The 16,407-nt window shown below is 31.8% G+C and overlaps 1 protein-coding gene across 28 annotated transcripts in view; it reads right to left on the reverse strand.

Moving 5' to 3' along the window:
* ryr1b (ryanodine receptor 1b (skeletal)) overlaps nucleotides 1-16,407 on the reverse strand; it is a 243,794-nt gene that overhangs the window by 177,576 nt on the left and 49,811 nt on the right. For 23 of the 28 annotated variants that reach the window (XR_012393780.1, XM_073929490.1, XM_073929486.1 and 20 more), the window contains exons 2-9: nucleotides 10,342-10,461; nucleotides 8,905-9,006; nucleotides 6,767-6,787; nucleotides 3,266-3,340; nucleotides 3,095-3,173; nucleotides 636-748; nucleotides 454-553; nucleotides 236-332 (exon numbers count right to left, since the gene is read on the reverse strand). Coding sequence is in view for 26 of the 28 variants with exons in the window: in XM_073929490.1 (XP_073785591.1) it covers nucleotides 236-332; nucleotides 454-553; nucleotides 636-748; nucleotides 3,095-3,173; nucleotides 3,266-3,340; nucleotides 6,767-6,787; nucleotides 8,905-9,006; nucleotides 10,342-10,461 (707 nt within the window). In the remaining 2 variants the exon portion in view is untranslated. 28 annotated transcript variants of the gene reach the window in all.

Raw genomic sequence — 16,407 nt, forward strand, 5'->3', positions numbered from 1 at the left:
AATAAATTATGTTAAAACACGTATAAACAACTTATTCTTGAAAAAGGCAAAAGAGCTTTGTGCATGTGCACGTTTGAATACTGTCTGGCTGTAAACAGGTTCGTGATTTAATCCAGGAATCATAGACTCAAAATGCTAATAAAGGATTTACTGCATGAAGGGATTCATTAAAACACAAGGTGTTGTGTGTGAAATCGCTGAAATGCAGTCAAGATTGAGAGCACTGTTGTCTTACTTGCGCTCCTCCTCTCCCTGATCAGGTGTTGAGATAGCCAGACACTCATCCATGTGACCATGAAACAGTCTTAGGACATGACCTCCAGTTAAGTACCCTGAAAATATAGCAATTTAAAGCTCAAGCATCTTTTGCGAATTACAGATATATTTCAGCACATTTATAATTTAACATTTTTTTTTTATCTATAATGATTGATAATCTTGCTGAAGTCTCACCCTCTGCCAGCTCGCAGCCTGAACAGACTGGATTCATGTTCCATAAGGTCTGCATGAAGGAGGCATCAACCATCAGGTCTCCACTGGCGTATGACAGATGCTGCAAAAGTCATCACAGGCATCAGCTATGCAGAGGTTTGTGTTTGATATTGCTGGTTTGCCAAGGATTCAGGAAGTCTTACAAGATATCTCTCGGATGACACGCTGACAAGGATCAGGTCGTCTCCTACTCTGACCTTCTCACCCTCGGATCTCTGTTTGGATGCAGGATGGATGGTCCACCAACATGCTTCCCCTGAACACAGTAAAAAATAAACTGTTAAATTATTCTAACATACATTTGTTTGATATACTGACACAATTAAAATTATATAATGTTTTATTTTGCAACAACAAAGGTATTTTATGTAAATATGCAAGACGTCTGATTAATTAACTGATTTACTGTTGGTAAATAAGAATAACGAAGAGCAGTAAACAGTAATGCAAATGAAACCAAAGTATTTGCACTATTAACCAGCATGTGGCTGTAATTACGACGACACATTCAAGCAATAAATATAAATAAAACAATACAATATTGGCACTATTAATCAGAATGACAAGCTTATTTGTTAAGCTAAATACCAAGATCTAATAATAATAATAATAATAATTATAATAATAATAATAATAATAATAAAATAACTATTATTATTATTACTATTAGTAGTAGTGGTAGTAGTAGTAGTAGTAGTAATAGTAGTAGTAGTAGTAGTAAAATAAATAATTATTATCTTTATTAAATAATAATAATAATAATATTAATAATAATAATAATAATGATAATAACAATAATAATAATAATAATAATAATAATAATAATAATATTTATTATTATATAAAGATAAAAACTTATTTTAAATAATCACATTTTAAAATAGTATTTATAATGATAATAATTATTATTAATATTATTTTTGTGGTAGTAGTCGTAGTATAATAAACAAAAAAATATCATTATATTTATTAAATAATAATAATAATAATAATAACAATAATAATGATAATAATAATATAAATTATTATTATTATTATTATTATTATATGAGGATAAGTATTATTTTATTTAATCATAATAAAAAAATATTTATAATATTAATAATAATAATAATAATAATAATAATAATAATTATTATTATTATTATTATTATTATTATTATTATTATTATTATTTTTATTATTATTATTATTAATAGTATTATTATTATAATTATTAGTAGTAGTAAGGGTAGTAGTAATAGTAGTAGTAGTAGTTGTAGTAATAGTATAAACAATGAATAATTATCATTATATTTATAAAATAATAATAATAATAATAATAATAATAATAATAATAATAATAATAATAATAATGATAATAATAATAATAATTATTATTATTATTGTTGTTGTTATTATTATTATTATTATTATTATTATTATTATTATATAAAGATGAGTATTAGTTTTATTAATCATAAAACCAATTATTATTTATAATAATAATAATAATACTTATTATTATTATTATTATTAGTTGTAGTAGTAGTAGTAATTGTAGTAGTAGTAGTAAACAATGAATACTTATCATTATATTTATTAAATAATAATAATAATAATAATAATAATAATTATTATTATTATTATTATTATTATTATTATTATTTTCCCAGAGATGGGTTGCGGCTGGAAGGGCATCCGCTGCATAAAAACTTGCTGGATAAGTTGGCGGTTCATTCTGCTGTGGCGACCCCGGATTAATAAAGGGACTACGCCGACAAGAAAATGAATGAATGAATGAATGAATGAATGAATGAATGTATTATTATTATTATTATTATTATTATTATTATAAGTATTATTTTTATTAATCATAAAAACAATTATTCATAATAATAATAATAATAATAATAATAATAATAATAATAAAATAATAATAATGGATATTATTATTATTATTATTATTATTATTATTATTATTAATATTATTATTATTATTATTATTATTATTATTATTATTATTATTATTAATAGTTGTAGTAGTATAAACAATGAATAATTATCATTATATTTATTAAATAATTATAAAAACAGTTATCATTTATATTAATAATAATAATAATAATAATCATAATAATTATTATTATTATTATTATTATTATTATTATTATTATTATTAGTAGTAGTAGTAGTTGTAGTAGTATAAACAATAAATAATTATCATTATATGTATTAAATAATAATAATAATATTAATAAGCATTATTAATATTATTATTATTATTATTTTTATTATTATTATTATTACAACTACTAATTATTTACGTTTTTCATCAGATAAAATAATGCAACTAATACTTGTAGTAAATAAAATAAAGTAAAATATAATGAATAAATGTTTATTCCTGTTACACACAAAATAACAGTAGTACTAATAGTTTTTTTTTAAGTATTAAACACAGTCCAGCATGTCAGTAAACATACTGTATTTAAATTTTTTTTTTTTTTTTTAACTGGATTGCCTTGAACAAACACAACACAACATAAGATCCACACATTGGTCTTGATCAACAATGAAATTATTTGATATTTATCAGGATATATCATGACACAGAAAGTACCTGTTGCATCCAACTGCAGGCCCACATCAAAGGCCAGCTTGTCTGTTAGTGAACGTGATGTCGTCAGGCAGCTAAGATACTGCAATACAGCAGAACACACACATCTTCTTAATAACAATGACAACAAATGAAACATTGGTAAATGGTGAAGACTTGTCATGCGTTTCTGACCATGCTAGAATGGTAGTGTCTCAGGAGGATGGCATGACCATAGAGCAGCGTTCGGTGTCCTCCTCCCTGAGATGACTGTAGATAAAAGTACATGACAGAAAATGAAGTTAAAAATGTTTTCATATCAGTAAACAGTGCTGTGAGGGCTCAGAAAAGTTGGCTATGTTTGATGATTTTAAATAGGAAACTGGAGATCCATCTTTTTGGTGACATGATGACAATAAAAGAGACAAAACAGTGGACATTTTAAAACTAAAAAAGCATTGTTATGAAGGGAGAAAAGAAACGAAAATACCAAAACTTCCTTCACATCCGTTCACATTCACAGGAAGTGGGTTACAGTACCATGAGGAGAGCATACATAAGTACAGAAACACTCAATGAAGAGTAGAGTCAAAGGTCACACCAAACCAGGTGGATTCACATTCTTCCGCCACGACGACAACAAACACATCCTGTGGACGGCTTACCTTTTCTCAACATCCAGTAAGGTTTAAAAGCAAGAGAACACAATTATTGTTGCTATTAGTGAGTTTATTTCTAAAGTATCATTCTATTTATGAGTATGATTACATAATGATGAGAGAGAGAGAGAGCACCACAGCAGACCTGAAAGAAAACTCGATTGTTAATCAACCGTACGTCGCTCCAAATTCAAATACGACTTTCTATTCCTCTTTCTATATATAGGATTTACTGAAAGTTACTGCTAGTTTTTTTGCTATGATATTGGACCACTTTATGAAAATTAAGCTTATGTAAATTCAAAAGAATTATGTAGATTCTCATTTCTATCCATTTTGAATCTCAGGTTTATGTACATGAACAGATGTTAATAAGCGTGGGGGATTTTTTAATTAAAGTAAGTGGTTGGATTTCAAACCAGTTGACTACTCACGCTATCTGTAAGATATTGTATTATTACAAAATATTTATAATTTCCACTAATAGGGAAAATGTAATATTGATGTAATATATTTATGGATAAAGCAACCACATTCTTTAACAGAACTTAAATCCATCATTTTTCAGGACTGACTGTAACAAAAAAAGCTTTTTACAAATAAACCTAATTTCACTTCTTGATTACTTTAGTGAGTAAAGTTTAGTCGTTGTTGTAGTAGGAATGTAGGCTTCCATTCTTTCTTCTATTATTAACGTTGCATTTTTAAACTGCTGTGTGAGGACATTTTGAGACTCAGTTAGTACACAGTTAGACCATTTAGTAAGTGCAGATGTCAATATTAAACACTGAGTGGGAATCCTGTTCCACAGAAAGTCATACATGTTTGAAGTGACATAAGGGTGAGTAAAGAATGACAGAATTGTCATTTTGAGGTGAATCAACCACAATGTTGTATATTATATTGAACTGAAATATGGCAGATATTATTTTCTCGTGTTGTCATTGATCTCCCAAATCCATGACTTGACGTCATTCTTAATAATATACCCGATAACAATCTGTCTTTGAGTTATGCTAACCACAAACATCCTTTTACACATACCTTGTGTAAAAACCCACTTAAATCTCTTGAGGTTAGTTTGGTAATTGATTTCAGTGATTTGGCAACTGTTAAACATTGACTTGAAAATGATTTTTCAAAACAATGGTTTAGCTGGTTTCCAGCAAAAAAAATAAAAATAAAAATAAAAATATATATAAATGAATAAATAAATAAATAAATAATCATACATAAAAATAATAATAAAAAAAATAATAATTGTGTTTCATTTGAAATTACACTAAACTCAAACACTAATTGGCTGAGTGTATAAGTGCAGATAGTACATCCTAGCCTTTGTATGTATGTATGTATGTATGTATGTATGTATGTATGTATGTATGTATGTATGTATATATGTATGTATGTATGTATGTATGTATGTATGTATGTATGTACACTCTCAGAAATAAAAGTACACGAGCTGTCACTGGTGTGGTGCCTTTTCAAACTGTACAAATTTGTACCTAAAAGGTCCATATTAATACCTCAAGGGTACATATTACCTAAAAAGTACAAAGGTGTTCCTTTTAATTTTTTTAGGCACTAATATATACTTTTGGAGTACCAATAAGGACCCTTTGAGTACAAATGTGTACCTTCTGAAAAGGTACCACCCCAGTGACAGCTTGTTTACAAGAGTGTTTGTATGTATGTATGTATGTATGTATGTATGTATGTATGAAGAAATATGATGTACCATAAATGTTGAGATGTACAAAAAAATGCTAAACTTAGAGGAGATAACATTGTGAAAGCAATGTCATGTCATTTACATCAACAACCTAGTCAATATATTGTTTCCAACTACAAAAAATTGTCAATAAAAGCCACTTTGCTACACTTTCCATCATATAAAAGTATAAGAGGAGAGATTATTAAGTGGTAGTTTACCAAAAAACAAACATCTACTCACCAGGTTAAATTGAATTAAATTGTAATGTCATAATTTTCAGTTAAGGTTAAGTCTCATTACGGTCTCATTATATAATTTACAAAAATAAAAAATATGCAAAAAATAAGCATTTTTTTTGGTAAGACATTAAATTGCTCAATTAAACATTTAATTACAGTTGAATAAAATGTACTAAAACACATTTAAATATTTAAATAAACGCACTATATAGTAAGATGTTTTGGAAATCTGTGTAAAAGATGGCCAGTAATGAATGTCAGGGTATGTTTAGACAACAAAAAATCAATAAAAATAGCAATACTACAGCACTGGTACAGCAATGTAATCTGCAATTTTTGTTAAAGTTGTCAACTATCTACACTTCTTTTTAAGTCTGACATCACACATTCCGTCTTAAGTTCTATCAGATGTAAAAAGTAAATATGAAATGCTGCTAACATAAGCTCATAAAGTTCTGTAAAAATATTGACTACTTCGTATTGCTTTTATCCCAACCCAGGTTCATTCTGAAAACGTACCTCTATATAATTTTTTTAAGAGCACCAAATACGTCCCAAGAGCTACGTTTTTTTTTGCAGCTTTTGTTTTCGCGAATCCACGAGAGACCACTGTGTATGCTTTTAGAGATATTTTTAAAGACCTTCACTCAAAAGTTTTAGTCTGAAGGCCCAAAAAATGCCATTATGATGTAAACGAACCACAGAAATGCATACAAATTGTTCAGTTTTTTTTGTTGAAAACGGTTTCATGCATGTATAACATTTGTCATGTAACATGCCCGAGCTCATCTTACACACTGGAATGCTCTCTCTCTCACTCACTCTGTCTTTCTTACACACTTATACACACAGACTAGTTGACACTCGAAATGCCATTTGGACAGCAAATGGGATTTCAACTCCAACCAAACCAGACAGAGTGGGGAACAGATGACAGCGGTCAAAGATCAGACAGAAGGAAAGGTTTAGGGGTAGTGAACATTTCATCCACACTGAACACCGAGTAAGAGATTTAGGAAGAAAGGAGAGGAAGGGTGCTGCGGTTTGAAGGAATAAAAGTATGATGAGACATGAGACATACCCATTTATCCAAATCGACTGCCTAAAGTTGGCAGGAAAGGGAGATGAAGGGTCAGGAGAGAGACAAAAAGTACAGGAAAATAAGTTGTGCTAATAATTCTACCCTCTATTGGCTTTGGATGTCCCCATGCACCCCAATTAAATAAATAAAATAAAGATCAGTAAACTGCAACTGGTGGCTGGTGTATGAAAACAAAAGAAAGAATAATGGAGAAATTGGTTAGTATGAAAAAAGGGGGTTAGCATGCTTTCATCACAAAATATATTGATTACTGATATATTCACTTTTACATGGCTGTTATCATTCATAACTGAAGACAAACTAAAGTTTAAAGGTTTTAAACAATCTAAAACAAAGATGTTGTACGCTGTATACACTCATAAAATAACTAGAGCTGCTTGTTTGAATCACTTATTTAAAAATGAGTTGAAACAACACAATTCTTTAGGTTTGCTTTGAAACAACTTAATTGATTTATGTTTAATCAACTTAAATTCATAAAACAACTATCGAGTTACCTTCATCTATTTGTGTTGACACAACATGAAGGAATTGTGTGGAACAGAGGTCTGCATTCCCGCAGCTGTACTGCACTACTGCCAGATTTGTAGCGTTGCGGGAATCCATTTTCGAATAAAAAAGTAGCAGTAGGTAACTCTGGTGTAATTTTAACATGAGGGGGCGGTGTAACAATAAGGCGTTCCTGAGTCCTGATGTTATTTCGGAACAGCATATCTGTGATATCCTCTTTTTTTTGAGCACTAGTACTGCTAGTGCTAATGACTTTTACACATAATGAATGCATGACCAGTGCTTTCTGCATGTGCTTATTTTTGCACAGTCTTTGCACATATTCAATTCAATTCAATTCAGCTTTACTTGTATAGCGCTTTTACAATGTAGATTGTGTCAAAGCAGCTTCACATAAATGGTCATAGTAACTGGAACAGTGTAGTTCAGTCTTTAGTGTTTAAGTTCAGTTCAGTTCAGTTCAGTTTAGATCAGTTCAGTGTGATTTGAAATCATTACTGAGAGTCCAAACACTGAAGAGCAAATTCATCGCTGCGTAGCTCTACCAATCCTGAACCATGCAAGCCAGTGGCGACAGCAGAGAGGGAAAAAAAACTTCCCCTGAATCATCAACATATCATCTACATAACGATCCTCAGAGCAGGCTTAACCATGGCAGAGCAAACAGAAGATGCACTCTCCTTGAAGAATGTTTAGCTTTTATTAGAAAATGGTCAGTTTACTGTTAGGAAACCCACATCAGGCAAGTCTGATGTATGGGAATCATTTTGATGTGTCATAGATAAATATTTAAAAAAGAAAAAAAAATCAAGAGGGCTAATAATTGTGACTTTAACTTTGTTTTGTCTTTTAAAACAAAAAAAGTTTAACTTTAAAAAAAGTTAAAAAAAGTTTAACTTTAACTTTAATTGTCACCTTTTGATTAGCCCTGTCTAGCCCTCTTGATTTTTTTTTTCTTTTTTAAATATTTATCAAACAATGTTTGACAGAGCAAGGAAATTTTCACAGTATGTCTGATAATATTTTTTCTTCTGGAGAAAGTCTTATTTGTTTTATTTCGGCTATTTTTTTCCTCGATAGTCTACAGAACAAGCCATCAATATACAATTACTTGCCTAATTACCCTAACCTGCCTTGTTAACCTGATTAACCTAGTTAACCCTTTAAATGTCACTTTAAGCTGTTCAGAAGTGTCTTGAAAAAGATCTAGTAAAATTTTTATTTACTGTCATCATGGCAAAGATAAAATAAATCAGTTATTAGAAATGAGTTATTAAAGCGTTTATGATTAGTAATGTGTTGAAAAAATAAATGAAAAAATTAAACAGGAGTGCTAATAATTCAGGGGGGCTAATAATTTCGATTTGATTTTAACTGTGTGTGTATATATATATAATACACAATTTTAAATGATTAGGCTCAGTCTTTCTCATGACTAGTTTCTTAAACATAGTGTTTTTAGTGTATTTATGAACTCTTCAGTCTACATCACACTAGTAAAATAAAACCTTCTCATCAGTTATCTCTATCCTTATTTGATCATTCCTTTTCGTTTTGACCCTCTGCTTTTCAAATCCCTCCTGCTCAGAGCTCTGTGTGTCTCTCACCTCCGTCATGTCCACGGTGTTCGCCAGCATCTCCTGCAGAGCTCGAACCGACAGCGACTGCTCCAGCACAAACGAACAGATGGCCAGATCAGGGGGAACATTCTGAAGAACAAGACCAAGAAACATACAAATGACTCAGCATATTTAGGAACAAGAGCTTTGGAAACAGCTAGTAAAGCTCTTAAATTTATATTATTGTCAATAGGGTTGACTCCTCTAAATAATGCTTAATTCTTCCAAAATGACGTTGAAATAGGATGTGTTTGGGGGGTTAGGGGCAGGGGTATAGAATGCGAGGTCTGACAAAATTAGAAATATATATTAACAAATAATTAAATGTACAAATAAATGTATAAAAAATAATTATATATAAATAATTTATTTGGTAACAATTATATACTTAATAGTGTGTTTTAAATATATTTTAAACATTTATTTTTATTTTATTTATTTATGCTTTTATATATTTTCACATTCATACTGTATGTTTAATTATGTATTTATTTATTCATTTATTTATTCATTAATTTTCAGCTTAGTCTCTTTATTCATCAGGGGTTGCCACAGCGGAATGAACTGCCAACTCATCCAGCATGCGTTTTACACAACAGATGCCCTTCCAGCTGCAACCCAATACTGGATAACACACTCATTCACACACACACTTCGGCCAAATTTGTTTATTCAATTCACCTAATAGCGCATGTCTTTGGACTCTGAGGAAAGCCGGAGAACCCAGAGTAAACCCATGTGAACACGGAGAGAACATGCAAACTTCACAGATAAATGCCAACTGATCCAGACTCGAATCGGAGACCTTATGCTGTGAAGCAACAGTGCTAATCACTGAGCCACTGTGTCGCCTTCATTTATTTAGTTCCACATTTATTTATTTTTGCATTTCTTTGTCTGTAGGTGCAATGGGGACGTTTTACCTCAGAAATACAAACTGAGCTGCAGCGGTAAGATTCTGAGAGTCAGACAGTGTTTAAGAAAAACTTTAAAAAAAATTAAAATAAATAATAATAATAATAATAATAATAATAATAATAATAATTAAAATGATAGTTAGAATTTTTTTTATATGTATAGAGAACAATTATCTCGGTTAAATAGCAGGAAAATATTTAAGAGATAATTAAAATTTTACAAGAGGAATTTTGCAACTACGTAATATATATTTTTTTTTAATATTGAGTGTTTTGTCTGTCAAACAAAACGTGATATACCTATAAAATTAAATTAAATTAAATTAAATTAAATTAAATTAAATTAAATTAAATTAAATTAAATTAAATTAAATTAAATTAAATTAAATTAAATTAAATTAAATTAAATGCTTGGTATACTGGATACATTTTGAAATGAGAAGCGGCACTACCGCTCAGAATATTAACAGTGCATGACTGAACTATAATTTATTTTAAAATACTGTACCTGGGCATTTGAAGTTGTCTCTAAAAAGCACAGCCGGTTCCCAAAGCCTTCGCAGGACAGGCACAGTTTGATCTGCTCCTTCAGAACGGTCGCTGTGCACTGGAGCACAACCTGATCTTCCTGTGAGTCACAGAGGAGAACACAGAGGGAACACTATAAGTGAGACCATGAACAGAGCCAGGTGGAAACTCATCACAATGGGATACAATAAATACCTATTCATAGTGAGACATGCAAATATGCTGGATGATAACATGCTGATTAGTGAGACACGCACACACATACAAGCGCGTGTAAATACAGTAATAAACACAGCCATGTCCAAACACTCTACACCTGTTCCTTCACATTCTCAGCTGTCCACTTCTTCTAACTGATGATGTATTGTAGCCTTATTCTGCTTTCACTTTTCCCCTCTCTCTCTCTCTAACCAGGATGACCTGGAGTCATTTGTTTCCCATCACTCTCTCTTCCTCATTAGTCACACTGTCCCGAGTCTTTCTGCAACAGTCCATTTGTCAACACTTTGATCCTCTGCTCAATACAGTTCAGCCTTAGGGCAACACACTGCAAGTGAATATGGTGAAAAAAGTAACCTAAGAGTGATCACCAGTTGGTTTATTACATTAATTATAATTATTTGTTTTGTATTTTCTGAAGTGTTACTGTGGGTGTAAGTATGCAAATGACACATGATTTCATAAAAAATGCAGTCATTTGTACACATTTCCAGAACATAATGCAAACACTGGATTATATCAGGTTCAAAATCTTTTTCTTTTTTTTTTTTTTTTAGACACATTAGAGTAAAAGGCTTTTACATAAGGGAATTTGGACATCTCTAATTATCACTTCACAATTCAGAAAACACTGTGAACAGCCAGGGAAGACATACAAACAGTTTTTTTGTAGAATAAACTATTGCATATAATCAGACAAATTATTAGCTTGCCACAATTATTAGCTTGCCTGTTAACTGTTTATTCTTTATTTAAATATCTTCCACGTAATGTTTAAAAGAGAGTTCACAGTATTTGCTATAATACTGTATATATTACACACTTTATTAGGTACACCTTACTAGTACCAGGTTGGACCCCCTTTTATCTTTAGAACCGCCTTAATCCTTCGTGGCAAAGATTCAACAAGGACCTGGAAATATTCCTCAGAGATTTTGGTCCATATTGACATGATAGCATCACGCAGTTTCTACAGATTTGTTGGCTGCACATCCATGATGCGAATCTCCCACTCCACCACATCCCAAAGATGCTCTATTGGATTGAGATCTGGTGACTGTGGAGGCCATCTGAGTACAGTGAACTCATTGTCATGTTTAAGAAACCAGTCAGAGATGATTCGAGCTTTATGACATGGTGCTGGAAGTAGCGATGGACATGGTCGGCAAAAATACTCAGGTAGGCTGTGGCATTGAGGCTAAATTGGTACTATTGGGCACAAAGTGCACCAAAAAATATCCCAGACACCATTACACCACCAGCAGCCTAATGACAAGGCATAATAGATCCATGCTTTCATGTTGTTAACGCCAAATTCTGACCCTACAATCTGAATGTCGAAGCAGAAATAGAGACTCATCAGAACAGTCAACGTTTCAGAAATACTCAGCACCAATAGTCATGCCACATTCATAGTCACTTACATAAATCACTTTTCTTTCCCATTCTGATGCTCGGTTTGAACTGAGGAAGATAGTCTTGATCATGTCTGTACCTAAATCTTCTGAGTTTCTGCCGTGTGATTAGCTGATTAGAAATTTGCGTTAACGAGGAATTGGACATGTGTACCTAATAAAGTTGGTGGAGAGGGTATATATTTTTCAATTTTTCTTTTTCTTTTCATTTTGGTTTCTGGTTTTAAACTGGAAATATATATATATTAGCCCATTTAAGATTTTTTTTCTTTTTTTCTTTTTTTTTTTGGCTACAGAACAATTTTGAAAAATAATAAAAATTTCTAATATTTACATAATAATTTCTAAGGATAATAATTTCGCCTTAAACCATATCACTCTCTAAGAAATTTTAAAGAATATATATCACTAAAACCATAAAATAAATGTTGCTGATGTGGAGATTTATGGCTCAGGGTTGGAGAAATGACTGATCTTGAAATAAATCTTAAACATTAAATCAATAAACCTTTATTGTAATTGATAAAGATTAAAATCTATATATACAATTTGATAAAATGTGACAAAAACACTTTCAATTGTATGTTGAATGTTTTCTTTATATTAGACTGAATAAAAAAAAACACGTATTGAAAATCCTGAATGGACAAAATCTTCGATTTCACAGCAGCATGGAACAAAAAGTTTTTTTAATGGTTTAACCTTTAACATCCATTGAACAAAAATTTTTAAGATTATTAAAATGTTCTTTACACTATGATAAAATGTCTCTGAAGAAACTATATATATAACATCTTCTATGGAACCTCCATTTTAAGAATATATGGTTCTTATATATGGAGTCTTTGTGTTTTCTTTTGGCACATTCTGTCCCACAATCCTCTGCACAGAAGAAACCGGGACAGTCTATCCTCTGTCAAGTGTAGGGCATGGAGATCTTTAAAAAGCTACTGGTGATGATCTATAGCCACCACAACACATCATGACAGAAAGATGATTCAAGGCTGAAATTAAAGCCATGACTTTTAAAGTCAATGCTACTGAATCTACTTACTATGTAATGCATATATGGTCTTTTTTTCCAGAGATCATATTAAAAATAACCTAAATAGTAGGTCACATGTCAGAGTTTCATAGTAAATTATAATCATGAAAACCTGGTATAGCCAAGCATAATGGTGAAAGTTTGTAGTAGGAAGTGTGTGTGTGTGTGTGTGTGTGTGTGTGTGTGTGTGTGTGTGTGTGTGTGTGTGTGTGTGTGTGTGTGTGTGTGTGTGTGTGTGTGTGTGTGTATATATATACTTATTTTCAGAACATCTAACTGGAATTTTACCAAATGAAATGGATTTGTAACTAAGGTTACCACACAACAAAGGGTGAAATATTAAATATTCAAGGTGTCTTTTCATGAAGTCACAGACTGTCGATTCTTGACTGATATTTGTAACAAAACTCCCAATTATTTCAGTATCAATGTGCAATCAATATGCAAACAGAACCTTATAATTAAAATTATAGCAACCTTCCTAAATGTTTCTGTCACAGTCACCCTTTAGAGCAGTGGTTCCCAACCTTTTTCTCTGGGGCCCCCCCCCATGAACATATACAAACATTGGAGCCCCGCCACCATATAAATACACACGCACGCACACGCATATGTACCGTATATATTTTTATATATATATATATATATATATATATATATATATATATATATATATATATATATATATATATATAAAACTGTATGTGTGTGTTTATGTGTATTTAGATAGGCTTTGTCATACTGTCTAATCTTTTTCTTCGCCTCTGAAGAATCATTACATTGACGTTTGTCTGCCATTTTTGTTTTGATTTTGCCTTTACGAGAAGTTGGACAAGCACATTGCGCAAGTGAGCAAAATGTAAAAAATTATTTAGAGTTATTTATTTTCATTATTTTTACTATTATGTTGGAATTTTAAGCATGTGTTTTGATTTTTTTTTTTTGCTACTTAAAAATACATATATTCCTGAGAATTTTTTTTTTTTATAAATATTTCCCAAATTATGTTTAACAGAACAAGTAATTTAACAGTATTTCCTATAATATTTGTTTTTCTTCTAGGCTTATTTGTTTTATTTTAGCTAGAATAAAAGCAGGTTTAAATATTTTGAAACCTATTTTAAGATCAATATTATTAGCCTCCTTAAGCAATATATATTAATATATATTTTTGATTGTCTGCAGAAGAAACTACTGTTATACAATGACTTGCCTAATTACTCTAATTAAGCCTTTGAATTGCACTTAAATTTGAATGCTTATATTTTGAAAAACATCTAGTAAAATATTATGTGCTGTCATCATAGCAAAGATAAAAGAAATCAGTAATTAGAAATGAGATATCAAAACTATTATGTTCAGAAATAAGTAAAAAAAAAAAAAAAAAAACTTCTTTCCATTTGAAATTGGCCAGGAAAATGGTTGCTAATATTCAGGAGGCCTAATAATTCTGACTTCAACTGTATATATACAGTTATTTTCCACCCTGCAAAGGAAAGAGAAATAAATATAATAGAATAAAAATATAAAACAAACTGTGCTTTAAGCATCTCTACTGTAAGAAAAACACTTTAGCTACAGAAATCCTTCAGTCAAGAGCAGAGAAACATTTTCTCGTTATGTTTGATTAATGATGATAAAAACAGGCGGCAGCAGGAATATTTTGCGCTGTCTCTTTAATGGTTTCTCTTTCACGTCTTTTGATCCTCAACTCGTTTGTTTATTACACAAATGAGGGTTAATATAAATAATCACTAAACACAGCGTTTTGACACCTATTTGACCATTAAATCGCTCACGTTAAGATGACTAGATGTCTGCGCTTCTCTGCTCGTCTCAGGGTGCGAATGAGAGCGAATGCTGACCAGCCGCATGATTCTGACTGCGTGTGCGTGTTGCACACACACATAAGCACGCGGTCTTTCGCAACACATACAACTGGAAAGGGGGCGGTATATGATGCATATAATTGTTTATCTTGATTAATGCTTTTTTATAATCGTTTGAAATCGAAATCGGATTTTGGATTAATTGCACAGCCCTGTATAATAGTGGAGCATTTTATGCCTTTTTCTACCTCAACACTTATCCTCTCCCGCGTCCCCCTTGTGAACTCTGGCGCCCCCCTTAGGGGGGCGCGGACCCCAGGTTGGGAACCACTGCTTTAGAGTACCAACCAAAAACAATAGAGGGCACTGTACACCCCACATAAGCCACTCGCTCAGACTATATGTCCCACAATGCATTGCATCTCACACCTGATTTACATGAATTCAGGCTGATTGTTCTTGTGCAGCCTTTGTGCGTTGGCATAGCCCTCGCCGTGGCTGATGCTGACGCACACCAATCAAAAGAATGTAAATACATGTCGCAACGACGCGTAGCACAAGCTCTGTGATTGGTCGGCTTGGTAGCTGTGACCAGTGTGGGCAGGACCAAGAGCCACATCTAGCCCGATGGAGCGAGTGTCTATGTATCAACTCCTGTAAAGGAGCTCCAGATAAAAACTGTTGTAACTGGCAGACATGCAACAACATTAAGCATAAGGTAAACACAAAACCTTATACTTAATGTTGTTGCATGTCTGCCAGTTTCCCACTCTGAATGAGGGTGTTTCAGCTACTTGTACATCAAGGTAGCATACAGAAAAAACAAAACACTCATAAAGAAACATGACACAGTGGAACTTAAAAACTTCACTGGCAGCTAGCGTTTCGGATGCACGCATGCAGCACGCAGAAGTATACATGCACGGCTAAGCGCAAGGCATGTGCTGTGGGTCAAGCCGATCACTCAAAGCAGAAGTATAAATCAGCCTTTAGACTCTGATTAACCAGCCCCTGAAGCCATCTTCACACATTTAAAAGGACCTCAGTCACACTCATTGATACTATTTAATGTACATTCTAAGCAGTTTTTCCTGTTCCCTCTTTGTGTTTTGATTGTTTGCTACCTGCCTTGACTAGTGGGGGGCAGAGCGAGGCTTTGTAAAACACTGAAATAATCGAAGCAAATATGTCGAGGCTTCGAAATGTTATAAAACCCATCTCTGCAGAGACACATGGTGGTTACTTTTAGGTATTGCTCTAAAACTACTTCAAATAAACAGTAATTCGAATTGAGGAATTATGTATTATGTATATCACAATGTATGTTTGAAATATCGAGTGATTTAGTGGAGCGGTTAGTGTTCCTGAATTTGAGAACACATTGGGTTTGAATCTCGGGTGAAGCAACTACAGTCATTTAAATTAGTCATTTTTAATGCTTTGTTGTGGTAATGTGTTTTGTTTTAATATTGGTCTGAATGAACTCTTTTTCAGTAAATATGTTTTGTTTTAGTCATAAAAATTAAACATTAATAAAA

Source organism: Danio rerio, chromosome 18 (assembly GCF_049306965.1).
Source record: "Danio rerio strain Tuebingen ecotype United States chromosome 18, GRCz12tu, whole genome shotgun sequence".
Lineage (NCBI taxonomy): Eukaryota > Metazoa > Chordata > Actinopteri > Cypriniformes > Danionidae > Danio > Danio rerio.